Source organism: Doryrhamphus excisus, chromosome 7, assembly GCF_030265055.1.
Source record: "Doryrhamphus excisus isolate RoL2022-K1 chromosome 7, RoL_Dexc_1.0, whole genome shotgun sequence".
NCBI classification, from domain to species: domain Eukaryota; kingdom Metazoa; phylum Chordata; class Actinopteri; order Syngnathiformes; family Syngnathidae; genus Doryrhamphus; species Doryrhamphus excisus.
The window spans coordinates 11,333,706-11,346,029 of record NC_080472.1 but is presented as its reverse complement, the minus strand read 5'-3'; the positions used below and the strand labels follow the sequence as shown (position 1 = coordinate 11,346,029).

General features: G+C 42.1%; 1 protein-coding gene across 1 annotated transcript; it reads right to left on the bottom strand.

The window, feature by feature from the left end:
* Positions 1 to 2,067: 2,067 nt before the first annotated feature.
* Positions 2,068 to 10,053, bottom strand: LOC131132645 (uncharacterized). Its single transcript, XM_058078466.1, has 2 exons — positions 9,836 to 10,053; positions 2,068 to 9,727 (listed from the first exon to the last, which is right to left on the bottom strand). The coding sequence occupies exon 2, from the start codon at positions 9,174 to 9,176 to the stop codon at positions 2,886 to 2,888; it is 6,291 nt and encodes a 2,096-aa protein (XP_057934449.1). The 5' UTR covers positions 9,177 to 9,727; positions 9,836 to 10,053; the 3' UTR covers positions 2,068 to 2,885.
* Positions 10,054 to 12,324: the final 2,271 nt, after the last annotated feature.

Here is a 12,324-nt window from a genome sequence, read left to right as displayed (position 1 = left end):
GGAACATTCCTTCTTCAGCACATTCAAACACTTTCTATTGTCTAAGCAAATGGATATAAGGGTGATAACTAACAAAGTAATACCTGTATCTACATTTTATTCTAACATTTCCCTCCTGTTTATCACGCTTTTATCTGTTTGCTGTTGTTCCTTGGGTCTCTTCTTGGTTTTTTCCTCGCAGGTCATCTTTGTCAGAAAATATGCTTACATTTAAACGGAAGATGTTCTCGTCATCTGAGTCAAAGTACAAGTCAGAAACACGTCAGGAGCATATCTATAATGGTTGTCCTAGTCATCCTCACTGTCATCGCTGCCACCTGCCACCAGTAGGGGGTACATTTCATTTATCTTGGTTGCCATTGGTGCCATGGTTAAATTCACAGTCCATGTGATTCTAACCTTCAAGATAGGGATACAACATCCACACAAGGCACACAAAAGAAGGGCAACAGCGAGTGCAATAAGCACGGACATCACGTAAGGGGACCATTGTCTCCAAAATGCTCTCCACCAGTCACCAAACACCTCAGTGTCAACACCAGTGTTCTTCATCTTGGTGTTTAGTGCCTTTAAACCAGAGATCGCACGCATCAGCATTCCTGTGGAATCTGTATTGTTGGGGATGGACATGCAACATTGGTCGCCAAGCATGGCGCACACTCCTTGCTGATTTGCCAGCAGTCCATCCAAGGCAATGCGATTCTGGAAGGCCATGAGTGACGTGGTATGGAGTTTTTTTCCAATTGCTGTGAGTCCGGCCTCGGTGTAGTTCCCAAGCTTCTGTATGTCATAGTGGAGGTAGTTAATCCTATCCACATTTTTGTTAACTTATCCATGGGATAATACTTTCCCTCCAAACCCGCTGCAATCTGATTTACTAGTTTGTATTCTGGTGGTACCCCTCGTGGCACGCTGATGGCATCGATGTAAGTGGGATTGTCTTTCGTCATCCAGTCGGTGTCTGAAACCTCCCTTTTTGTTTGGAAGTAGTTTGGGAGGTGATGTTCATCTGCTTCAAAGATAGCATTTAGTAACATGTCAACACTCATAGGGTAAATGGATACTGGAATCAGTAATGTCACTACTGCACATGTTCCGCTCATGTTATATACAATGTCATAGTTGTATTTGTCTCTACATCAACACCACACGTCTGTTCTCTAGTACTGTTTGTGTGTATGCATGTGTGCGTTTGCGTGTGTGTGTGTGTGTGTGCGTGCTTTACTGTCAACCTCAGTGTCATCCTTGGCATCAGATGAGTCAGAGTAGGCATGATCCCATCACGCCCCACCTCCTTGCTTCTTTCCACCTTGCTTGTTAAGAAAGTCCTCCATCAAGTCTTTGGTCCAAAGTCTCCTTTGCTGCACATGCCAGGGTCATATTGCTGTTCCAGTCCCTCCTCTGAATGTCCTCCTTGCTGGTGGCCATTTGTTGCCACTTCTAGATTCTGGTGCTTGGCTTGTCCTTGCATCAAAGGTGTGATCCTCTCCAGTTCTGAGTCGGCCACGTTCCACTTTAGTGGCTGGTGATGTGATTGTCGTTGTCACCATAAACACCATGTCAGCAAACATCTTCTGAACTCTTCAGTCTGGAAGTGATTGTTTGCTGTCAGAGCACAGTTCATGTGATGGATCTTCTTCAGGTCTTGGTGATGATAAAACTGGACACAGTGGCATGGCTGATGAGACGAGAGGACTCATCATGCATGTTGTTGTATCAGGATGTTGTTGTCAGGTTGTTGGCAAAGCAAGGGTGGAGGTGTGCGATCAAGATCATGGACCACTCCGAGACACTGAGGCACTGTATGGGAAAGAAGAAGACACTGCAACTTGTCAGAAATACCAATCCTCCTGTTACAATAGTGATCTTAGAACTAGGATGCATTGTTCGGTTTTCTGGACTAGGGTATGTGCTATAATCTTCACTGCTCAGCACGATGCCTCAGAGTCTAGGACTCTGAAGTCCCCTGCATCACAGACTGGTCTTTACCTTCCTCGTCAGACTCCCGAACAATGACTACTTTACAATGCGTTTGATGTCGCATGTGTTTCTTTCTACAATTCTTAATGCTGTTGGTGTCGTTAACAGTACTTGATAAGGCCCTTCCCACTTGGGAGAGTGCCAGTGTTTTCTTTTTCCACTTTTACTCAACACTCAGTCTCCTGGTGTCAGTCTCATGTCTTCTATCAAAGTGGAATCGTCGTCAGTTTCCTACACATTTTCGAACTGTGTCAACCTATAAGGTGTAACAAACAACGTTTCATATGGACTCAAACCATTTGTTACCGTTATATTTATGTGTAATTTAACTAGATCTAAACATTGTGTACCGCCACTCGATTGATCCATAGACTCCAGTTCCTTTTACAGATGTTTATTTCCCTTCGTCATGGAACATCGTAGAACTAATGTACAAAAAATAACATGAAAATTCATACATGAAATTCATACGCCAGTTAAACATCAGCGGCACTGTCGCACCAAAGTTAATACCAAATATAAATAGCACTCACCACTTTAGCCTGCTTCTCAATCAATGGCGGAGTCACGACTTTACAAACTCTGCTCTTAACAGTGTCTAGACATTTTATAGTGACATTTACATCTCTTGAGCAGTTGTCCTTCTTATACCTCTCTCAAATGCACGAGCGCCACCTAACGGCCGTAACGGTCCTTAACTTAAGGAAGTGATGACGTTCGTTTGCTATAGTTCAAAATAAAAGTATACCTTTCAAAATAACACCGTCACAGCTGCAGTCACACTCCCACCATCACACAACGTGTGATTTACAATGAAAAGTGGCCCTTTAATGAGCCTTGCAAAACATCAATAACATACAGGTATTACTTCAAACATTGAACACACTAATTGAAATCTAAACTAATTACTCGGCCTCAAGCAACAGCACTGTCTTGTGTACAGACCTTTCTAAATAAACTGGCTTACATGTGCGAGAGCCTTTACTGTCCAATGTTGTGTCACTGAGTAGCAGTTGGAATTTTCTGACCCTTCCGTCGGCTCCTTGGAAAACTTCAACTACCTTTGCCAGCTTCCACTGATTTCTTGGTGTGTCATTATCTTGTAACAGGACAATGTCATTCACTTTGGCATTTCTCCTGGCTTTGTTCCATTTGCGTCTTTGTTGCAAATTCAATAAATACTCCTTCCTCCACCTGGTCCAAAATACATTCGACAGAAACTGAACTCGCTTCCACCTTTTCTGAAGATAGAGATCTTCCCTTACAAACTTTCCAGGTGGTGGTGCGATGAATGATGATTTCATCGTCAATATATGATTTGGAGTCAGGGGCTCTGGTCCCAAAGGATCATTGAGATGGTCCGTGGTCAATGGTCGACTATTCACGATAGCCATCACTTCATACAAAAAGGTTCTTAATGAAGAACAGTCCAGTCGTCCACCCGCCTGGTCTAAGATGGATGTGAGGACGCTCCTCACGGTTCGTATTTGTCTCTCCCAGACACCGCCCATGTGACTTGATGCAGGTGGGTTCATGACAAAATTGCATCCTAGCCTTTTTAAATGCTCATTCTGCATTCCTTTCATTAGTTCTTGGAATTCATTACGTGCTCCCACAAAGTTTCTGCCTTGGTCGCTTTGTAGTTGACTTACATTGCCCCTTATAGCAATAAAGCATCGCAATGCATTCAGGAAAGCGTCAGTAGAAAGATCATCCAATACTTCAATGTGAATGGCTCGTGAACACAAGCAGGTGAATAGGAGACCGTATCGCTTCAGTTCTTTCCTTCCCTCCTTAATGTGGAATGGTCCAAAGCAATCCATGCCACTGTATGTAAATGGAGGTGTAACTTCCATCCTCTCCATTGGAAGGTCAGCCATCCTTTGTTCTTGGTGACATTTTCTGTATTTCCTGCAATTGACGCATTTGAAAATGAACTTTGACACTTCACTACTACAACCAAGGATCCAAATTCCACTGAAGCGTAGTTCATTGATAGTCATTCCACGACCCTGATGTTTGACCTTCTCATGGTAGTGCTTTATCAGCAATCGAGATACATGATGGCCCTTTGGGAGGATAGCTGGATGTTTGACGTGGGGATGGAGTGTCGCTTGTGTTAATCTTCCCCCCACCCTCAGGATATCTTTGCTGTCCATGAATGGGTCTAACCTGTACAGCTGAGTTGACCCTTTGACCTTTTGTAATCCTTTCTTTTGGACTAGAGACCTGATTTCATCTCTGAATGCATCTTGTTGAACTATATGGATGATGAATTGTTCAGCACTCATTCTTTCTTCAAGTGTCGTTTCACTGCAACTTGCTTTAAGTCCTTTGACTTCCTTTGCCAAACGTTTAAGCCTTGCTATGGCCCTCACGGCACTCTTCCAGTCTGAAAACTTATCAAGTCTGTCCGCAAGCGACCTCTGTTCCTTTGTCTTTGCTACATGAACAAGTGCTCCTTTGATCTCTGGATCGTCGTCTTTGAGTTCTCCCACCTTAATTTCTTCCTCTTTAGGAAGTTCATTTTTCCACAAGAAGCTAGGTCCGGAGAACCAGTTAGACTCTGCAAGCTCCTTAGTAGAGAGTCCACGAGAAGCATGGTCAGCCAGGTTATTTTCGGAAGCAACATATCGCCACTGACTTGGTTGTGTGTTTAATCTTATTTGCTGGATCCGGTTAGCGACGAATGCATGAAATCTCTTTTCCTCATTATTAATGTACCCAAGGACAACCTTGGAGTCAGTCCAAAAGTATTCTTGTAAAGATTCCATCTCCATCTCTCTCCTCAGCAGATCACTTGTCCTCGTTGCCACTAGTGCAGCTGAGAGTTCTAGCCTTGGGATTGTTGTCATCTTTGTTGGTGCAACCCTTGCCTTTCCCATGACAAGAGCACAATGGACTTCTCCAGACATTGAAACAGCCCTGAGGTAAGAGCACATTCCATAGCCAGAAACACTGGCATCCGAAAAATGGTGAAGTTCATAGCACTGAACTTCCTTGGTTGTTAGTGGTATATAGTGTCGTGGAATCTCAACCTCAGACAGATTAAGGAGGTCTTGGAGCCATGCTTCCCAGTGCGGTCTGAGGTGATCAGGAAGTGGCTCATCCCATCCTACTTTGTCTTGACACATCCGTTGTAAAATCTGCTTCCCTTTCAAGATGACCGGTGCCACAAATCCAAGAGGATCAAAAATTGAAGCAACTGTCGACAATACTCCTCTTCTAGTAAAGGCATGATCCTTTATCCTCACTCTAAACTGGAACATATCGGAGCTAATGCACCACTGGACCCCAAGAACCCGTTCCATTCTTTGTTCCCCCAGGGCCAGGTCCAGATCAGCTGCACCTCCAGCTTGTTCTTGCTTTGGGATTGTGTCAAGCAAATTCCGATTGTTGGTGATGAATTTGTGCAAGTGGAGCTTACCAGCACTGCACAGTTCTCTTGCCTCTCTGACAAGCTGGATGGCTTCTGCTTCACTGTCCAAACTTGTCAATCCATCATCGACATAAAAGTCGCGTTTTATAAACCGCACTGTGGCTTCACTAAAGTTTCCTGCTCCTTCTGCAGCCAGGTGCTTGAGCCCAAAGTTTGCGCATCCGGGTGATGATGCAGCTCCAAACAAGTGAACTTTCATGCGGAACACTGACACTGGAGCTTTTATATTTCCCTGTTCCCACCACAGGAATCGGAGGTAGTCTTGGTCTCTTGGTGCAACATGAAATTGATGGAACATCCGCTCCACATCACACATGAGGGCTACTTGTCCTTTGCGGAAGCGAGACAAGACCCCTACAAGAGTATTGGTAAGATCTGGTCCAGTAAGTAGATGCTCATTCAGCGATGTATTCTGAAACTTAGCTGAGCAATCAAATACAACGCGAATCTTCCCTGGCTTGTGTGGGTGGTAAACCCCATGGTGAGGGATATACCATGTGGTGTGGTCATTTCCTTCTGGCTCTGAAACCCTTTCGGCGTCGCCTTTTGCTATTATGTCCTCCATAAAGGCCACATAATGCTTGTGGTATACGTCATCTTTCCTAAAACGTTTTTCCAGACACCTGAGTCGATGTTCTGCACATACTTTGTTGTTTGGCAGCTTGGGCCTCTCTTCCTTGAAAGGTAATGGCATTTCGTAATGTCCATTTGGCTTATGCTTGATGCCTTCTCTCATTGTCGTCAAAAACTTAATATCTTCTTGTGATATTAGAACATCTTCACTGAACCTTTCAGTAAAGTCTGACTCAAATACTTTAAGTATTTCTGCTGGAGTGATAATTTCTTTAACCTGAGTTCTACAGACAAACTGAACCTCAGACTTGATCTCCAAAGATGGCTTGATAGCTGGAAAAACTTTCTTTATGATGATACGATGGCTAACACCAATTTCATCCTCGTGGTCATAATCAATGTCATTACTGCTGTAGCCGATAATGCTCCAGCCCAACACAGACCTTTGCGCATATGGCTGAGTTTCACTGCCTGTGATGACGTCTCTGGGAAGTAAGGCTTGGGGACAGTTGTAGCCGATTAACAATCCTACTTCACAGTCAAGCTCAGGAGACATTTCATCTGTTAAATGTTCCAAGTGAGGCCAGGCCTTTGCAGTTGTACATGTAGGTATATGAGATCTATTAGCTGGTATGTAACTTCTGGTGTAGGTTGTTGGGAGTTTTATTTTTGTGTCCGAGCCGATGCCTCTTACTTGTAGTCCTTGTACCCTTTCGCTCTTCACCACCTTTGTTTTTGACGTTATTGTGGATACTTTAAGTTTTACTGGCTCTTTCTTGATGCACAACATTTCAGCTACATTTTGCAAAATGAAAGTTGTGTCACTTTGACTGTCCAGTAAAGCATACACTAGAACTTCCTTGCCTGGTTCCGTTGACGTGGAAACATAGACTGGAACAATAGATGAAGTATGAGTTCCCTTTTTCTCTTGAACAACTCTGTTGGATGTAACTTGCTGCATTTCTATGGATTCAGACTGCTGGTTTTTCTCTCCTTTGTTTTCGTCTGTAGTGGTTTCATTGGTTGCTTGCCTTTTACTTTGTCCTTGTTCTTGAGCTCTCTTCTCACGGTCTTGATGAAGGCATGTGGGGTGACGTTTTCCACATAAGTCACACACACTCCTGTATGTACAGGCTTTGGAGTTATGACCATTCTTGAGACAACCAAAACATAACTTCTCCTGTTGTACAAACTTGAGTCTTTCTTCAATTGTTTTTTCCATAATTTTGCGGCACTTGTGGACAGTATGTCCCCGCTTCTTACAGAAAAGGCATGTGATGTTTGTTCTCTCACTTGCGCTAGTTGTGAAAGTCTTAGCACTTAAGTTTTGATTTCTTTGAAACTTGGACTGTTCTCGTTCTGTTGGCTTTGTTCTTTCTTGGTCAGTTGGCTTCATTACATTTAGTGATGTAATAGGATTGCATGCGATTCGAGCCTCCATGTTGAGAAATTGCACAAAATATCTGAAGTCAGGAAACATTTTGTGTTCGTCTTGATAAATTGTAACTTCTCTGTTCCAACGCGAGCTCAACCAATCTGGTAGTTTGGCAATAATCCTTTGGTTTTCTACACAGTCGTTGAGTGTTTGTAGGCCTTGAACATATGGCATAGCTGATTCCACACTGTTTAGAAAATCAACAAACTCGCGAAAATTGTCGCTGTCTTTGGGGCTAATTTTGTGCCATGCATATATCTTCTCACGGTATGCTTTGGCAACAATGAATGGATTGCCAAATCTGTCTTCAAGTATGCCCCAGGCAGCATGATAAGCCGTTTCTGTTCCTGCAAGGAAATGGCCTTCAATAGCTCTCTTAGCAGTTCCTCCAACATACTTGCGAAGAAAGAACAGTTTTTCTTGAGTTGGAAGGTTTTTACGATCAATCAGAGCACAGAAAGACAGCTTCCAATCATTGTACTTGAGGGGATCTCCTTTGAAGATGTCAGGTTCTGGTATTGGAACTCGGTTAGCTATGATTGCTTCAGCAAGTGTCTTCACAAGGTCAATGGAAGCTTCATCAGAGGTCGAAAGGTTGACTGCTTTAGTGGCTGGAACTTCCTTGGTTGGCTGTGCAACAGAATATGAGGTGCGCACAGAGGGATACTGTAGAGGGACCTTTACTTCATGTTGCTGATGGACTTGGCTTGCTTTGGCTGGTTCTACAGGAGGGTGGGAGACTTGTATTTGATGTGATGGAAAAAATGGTTCACTTAAAGGGTTAAGTGCAACTGATGGATGGAGAGATTCTGAATAAACTTGAAGTCTTGCTTGTGCTGCAACATGACCTTTAAGTTCTTCTAGTCGTTCCACTTCTCTTCTTTTCTTTTCCATCCTCATTTTTCTCTCAGCACTTTCTGCTATAAACTGTGCTCTTTTTTTAGCGCTTTCTGCTTCAAATTCCCTTTCTTTAGCTTCTCTATCAGCTTTTAAGACTTGTTCTTCCACCTCAAGTCTTTGAATTTCTTCCCTTTGTTGATTTTGTACATTTACTATCTTTATCACCCTTTGCGTAGCCAAAGCTTCAGCTGCTGCTTGTTTAGCATTGAGGGACAGAATGGAAGAGTGTTGAGATGATTTGGAAGAAGTCACTGACTTTGCGGTTTGAGCTGAGAATACACTAGACGCTACTGTGCTTCCAAACACTGATTTATCATCAGGCCATGGTATGTCTCTTGAATCATATCCATTGTGAAAATGTTGAGCCTTTACATTCGCAATCTTGGTGAGTGCTTGGCATGTGTCATTCATTCTCCGGATGTCAGATTCAGGATTTGAAATTGATCTTATCTCAAGGTAGGTATTGTCAATGTCAACTTGGAAGGTGTTGATTTCATTTATGATCTCATCAATCAAGTCCTCAGCATCATTGCTCTTGATGGACCTTTTCAATCCATTGATGTGATATTTCCATCTTGTATACAGCTTCACAAATTTTGTGTTCAGATTGGTCACTTTATCATCTAGCAGAGAACGTCCTTTTTCAGTGAGCTTTCGCGTGCGTCTAATTTTCTTAGTTTCAGGAGGGATTTGTGCATCATCCTTACCAACCTGAGATTGTGTGTCTTCACTGAGCTCACCTACATCCATGTGCTGTGATAGGGTCATCTGCTGCTGTGTATCACTTTTTTTGTCTGCATGTGTGTCCTCTTCATTTGGCAGAAAGGTCTTTTCCTTTTTGTACGGCATGTTAAATGTGTCAGTGTAGGATGTGATGAAGTATTTATGAAATGAATTCACTTCTCTAATCTATGCTAATGTAAATCTCCTTGTCTCCTAACTTGACCTGTGTATAATGTACATATAACACATTATCATAAATATTTGAATGAGCAATAATATGAGAAACTCACTTGGAAGAGCAATACTTAAATACTCAGAAATTAAAGCACTTTGTTTCTTAGTGACCAACTGCAGAGAAAATGTCCACTGCTGATTAACGAAAGAGCACAAATTAAATGTCTTAGTGATAAACTTAATGACAGCCAGCAAATACTTGCGTTACTTCCAAGACACCTTTCTTCAGTGTGTTTGCTTGTTTAACCTTGTAGCTTGTCCGTTGAAATCACTCAACACCTCAATGCAGCTCCTCTCGTTCCCGTTGAGGCTTGTAACTTGTCGTCTTCCACTCGAGTCTTCGTCGATGCAGAAGTGTTCTACTGTACCGCCACTCGATTGATCCATAGACTGCAGTTCCTTTTACAGATGTTTATTTCCCTTCGTCATGGAACATCGTAGAACTAATGTACAAAAAATAACATGAAAATTCATACATGAAATTCATACGCCAGTTAAACATCAGCGGCACTGTCGCACCAAAGTTAATACCAAATATAAATAGCACTCACCACTTTAGCCTGCTTCTCAATCAATGGCGGAGTCACGACTTTACAAACTCTGCTCTTAACAGTGTCTAGACATTTTATAGTGACATTTACATCTCTTGAGCAGTTGTCCTTCTTATACCTCTCTCAAATGCACGAGCGCCACCTAACGGCCGTAACGGTCCTTAACTTAAGGAAGTGATGACGTTCGTTTGCTATAGTTCAAAATAAAAGTATACCTTTCAAAATAACACCGTCACAGCTGCAGTCACACATTGTGTCCTTGGACGCTTTGTTTCTTCCATGCATTCTCTATTCTACCAGTCCTCCACTTTGGGGATGGTACGCGCTATGGTTCTTTAAGTCCATGTGGAACATTGTTCCTGTTTTCTTTCCTTTTTTCTTTTCTTTTACAATTTGATTTACAAAGTGACTGCTGTAGTCTAATTCTGTTTCATTCAAAATATATTCCATGCAGATTAGATGAATACCATGTTAAACTGTAATCAGTACCTGTCAACCACTAGTAAAGTTAGTAGAAGGTCAGGACACAGCATCCTGTGCTGCGTCTCGTGTTATCTTTTCAGAGATCATTGTGGGAGAACCAAAAAGCCAGGATGGTCTCAGGCATTTATGGCCATTCACTCATTGGAAAACTAAACTCAGGAGGTAATAAAGATAATGGGGTGAAGGAGCAAGTATCTGGTCCAGGAACAGGATCCTGGTCCATCTCATACACATAATCCCTACTCCATCCCATCTGAAGCCAATCTACAACAGCTCTGGGATGCAAGAATCAGGGCTGACCTTCCTTCACTTTTATTTAGCTCAATAAAGTCCATGTGTATTACTTGAAATTAATATTGTGGTTTTGGAAATTGGCCACGCCTCGGTCACAAGTTGTCCTGGACGTTGTGTTTTGCACACGTTCAAAACGCTCTAAACAATTTTTTGAATAAGATTTTTTAATACGAATTAAAGTGGGTGTTAATAGTGTGACACATCCCTCCTGTTGAGACATGTGTAACACCATGGCTCAAAATATCAGCCCACTTTTACAATTTTTTGGCAAGATTGGTTTCTTATCTGTCGACATATACACATTTTTGTCCAGGATTGCTTTATTCCTAAGCCAGTGGTCAATTTCCTATTTTGGACTTTGTTGTTGCACATCAGCCAATATCTCAAAGTCTACATGTCATTTTTCAGTCTTAAGATTGTTCAGTTCCTTTAGTGCCGCTTGTTTTGCCATTTTATCAGCGAATGCATTTCCTAAGGATATCGGGATCGGTATTATTTGTATGGCCCATTTACATGCAATGCAATTTGTTTTGGTAATTGCACTGCTTCTAGTAATGCTGTTAACAATCATGCATGAGTTACTGGTTTTCCCGTTGATGTTATCATACCTCTGTTTTGCCAATATTGTGCAAAGGTATGTACTGTTCAATATACATATTGGCTATTGGTATAATTTGTCACCTTTTGACCTTTCATTAATTTGCATGCTTCTGTAAGCGCTATGACTGCATAGCCTGTTATTGTTTTTCCCAAAATTATTTTTCTTTGAGGAAACATCTACAAAAATCTCCTCTTTTTGTTAGTGCCTGAGCTAATAAGTCTGGTCTCCACTTTGTAGTTTGTGTTGTTAGCTCATCCTAATCATGTGTTTCGCTTTCCTCAGGGAGTGGTAGAAGGGTAGCTGGGTTGAGCGTGGTGTATCGCTCAAGTGTTACGTGTGGTTGGGACAAAAGTGTCGCCATGCAAGACAGATGTCTAGCAGGAGACAAAAATGTCATGTTAGTCTGTAATAGCAGGGTGGAAACCGCATGAGGTACTTTTGGTACTAGTGATTGGAACAATACAATGGTTGCACTTGTTTCCACGGCCATAGTTGCTGCTATTACAGCTCGCACACAATGTAAGATGGCGCATGCTACTGCATCTAGCTTAGAAGAGTAGTGCACTATTGGTCGTTTCTTTGCACCATACTCTTGTAGTAAGACTGAGTACATGACCTCAGTCTCACTTCACACCTTTATAATATACTGTTTGTTTAATGTTTTGCTGTAATCATGCAGTGCTAGAATCGTACTTCCTACCAGTACTCTTTTTCACAGAATGCTTTTTTCTGCCTCCTCATTCCACTGTAAGAGTGACGTCATTTGTATACATTAAGTTTGTTAATGGTGACACTATTTGTGCATAGTTTGGAATCCAACATCTACATCTAATTAGTGAGTCCTAAGAAGGACATCATTTGTTTATTTTGTTTGTGTTTTAGGTGCATTTAAAATTGCTTGTTTCCTATCCGCTAGACTAGTTCATCCTTGTCCTGTCAACTGATGGCCTAAATACTTCACTGATTGCCTACAAAATTGTAGCTTGTCTTTACTCACTTTATGGCCTTTTTTCGCTAAATGGTGCGATAAGGCTATTGTGTCTTCCTCACATGACTTCCTATCTCGTGACGCTAGTAGGATGTCATCTACATATAATAGTATCTGGCTTTC

Bases quoted from the DNA above. Each gene is read 5' to 3' on its own strand.
- LOC131132645 (XM_058078466.1), bottom strand. From the start codon at position 9,176: ATGCCGTACAAAAAGGAAAAGACCTTTCTGCCAAATGAAGAGGACACA.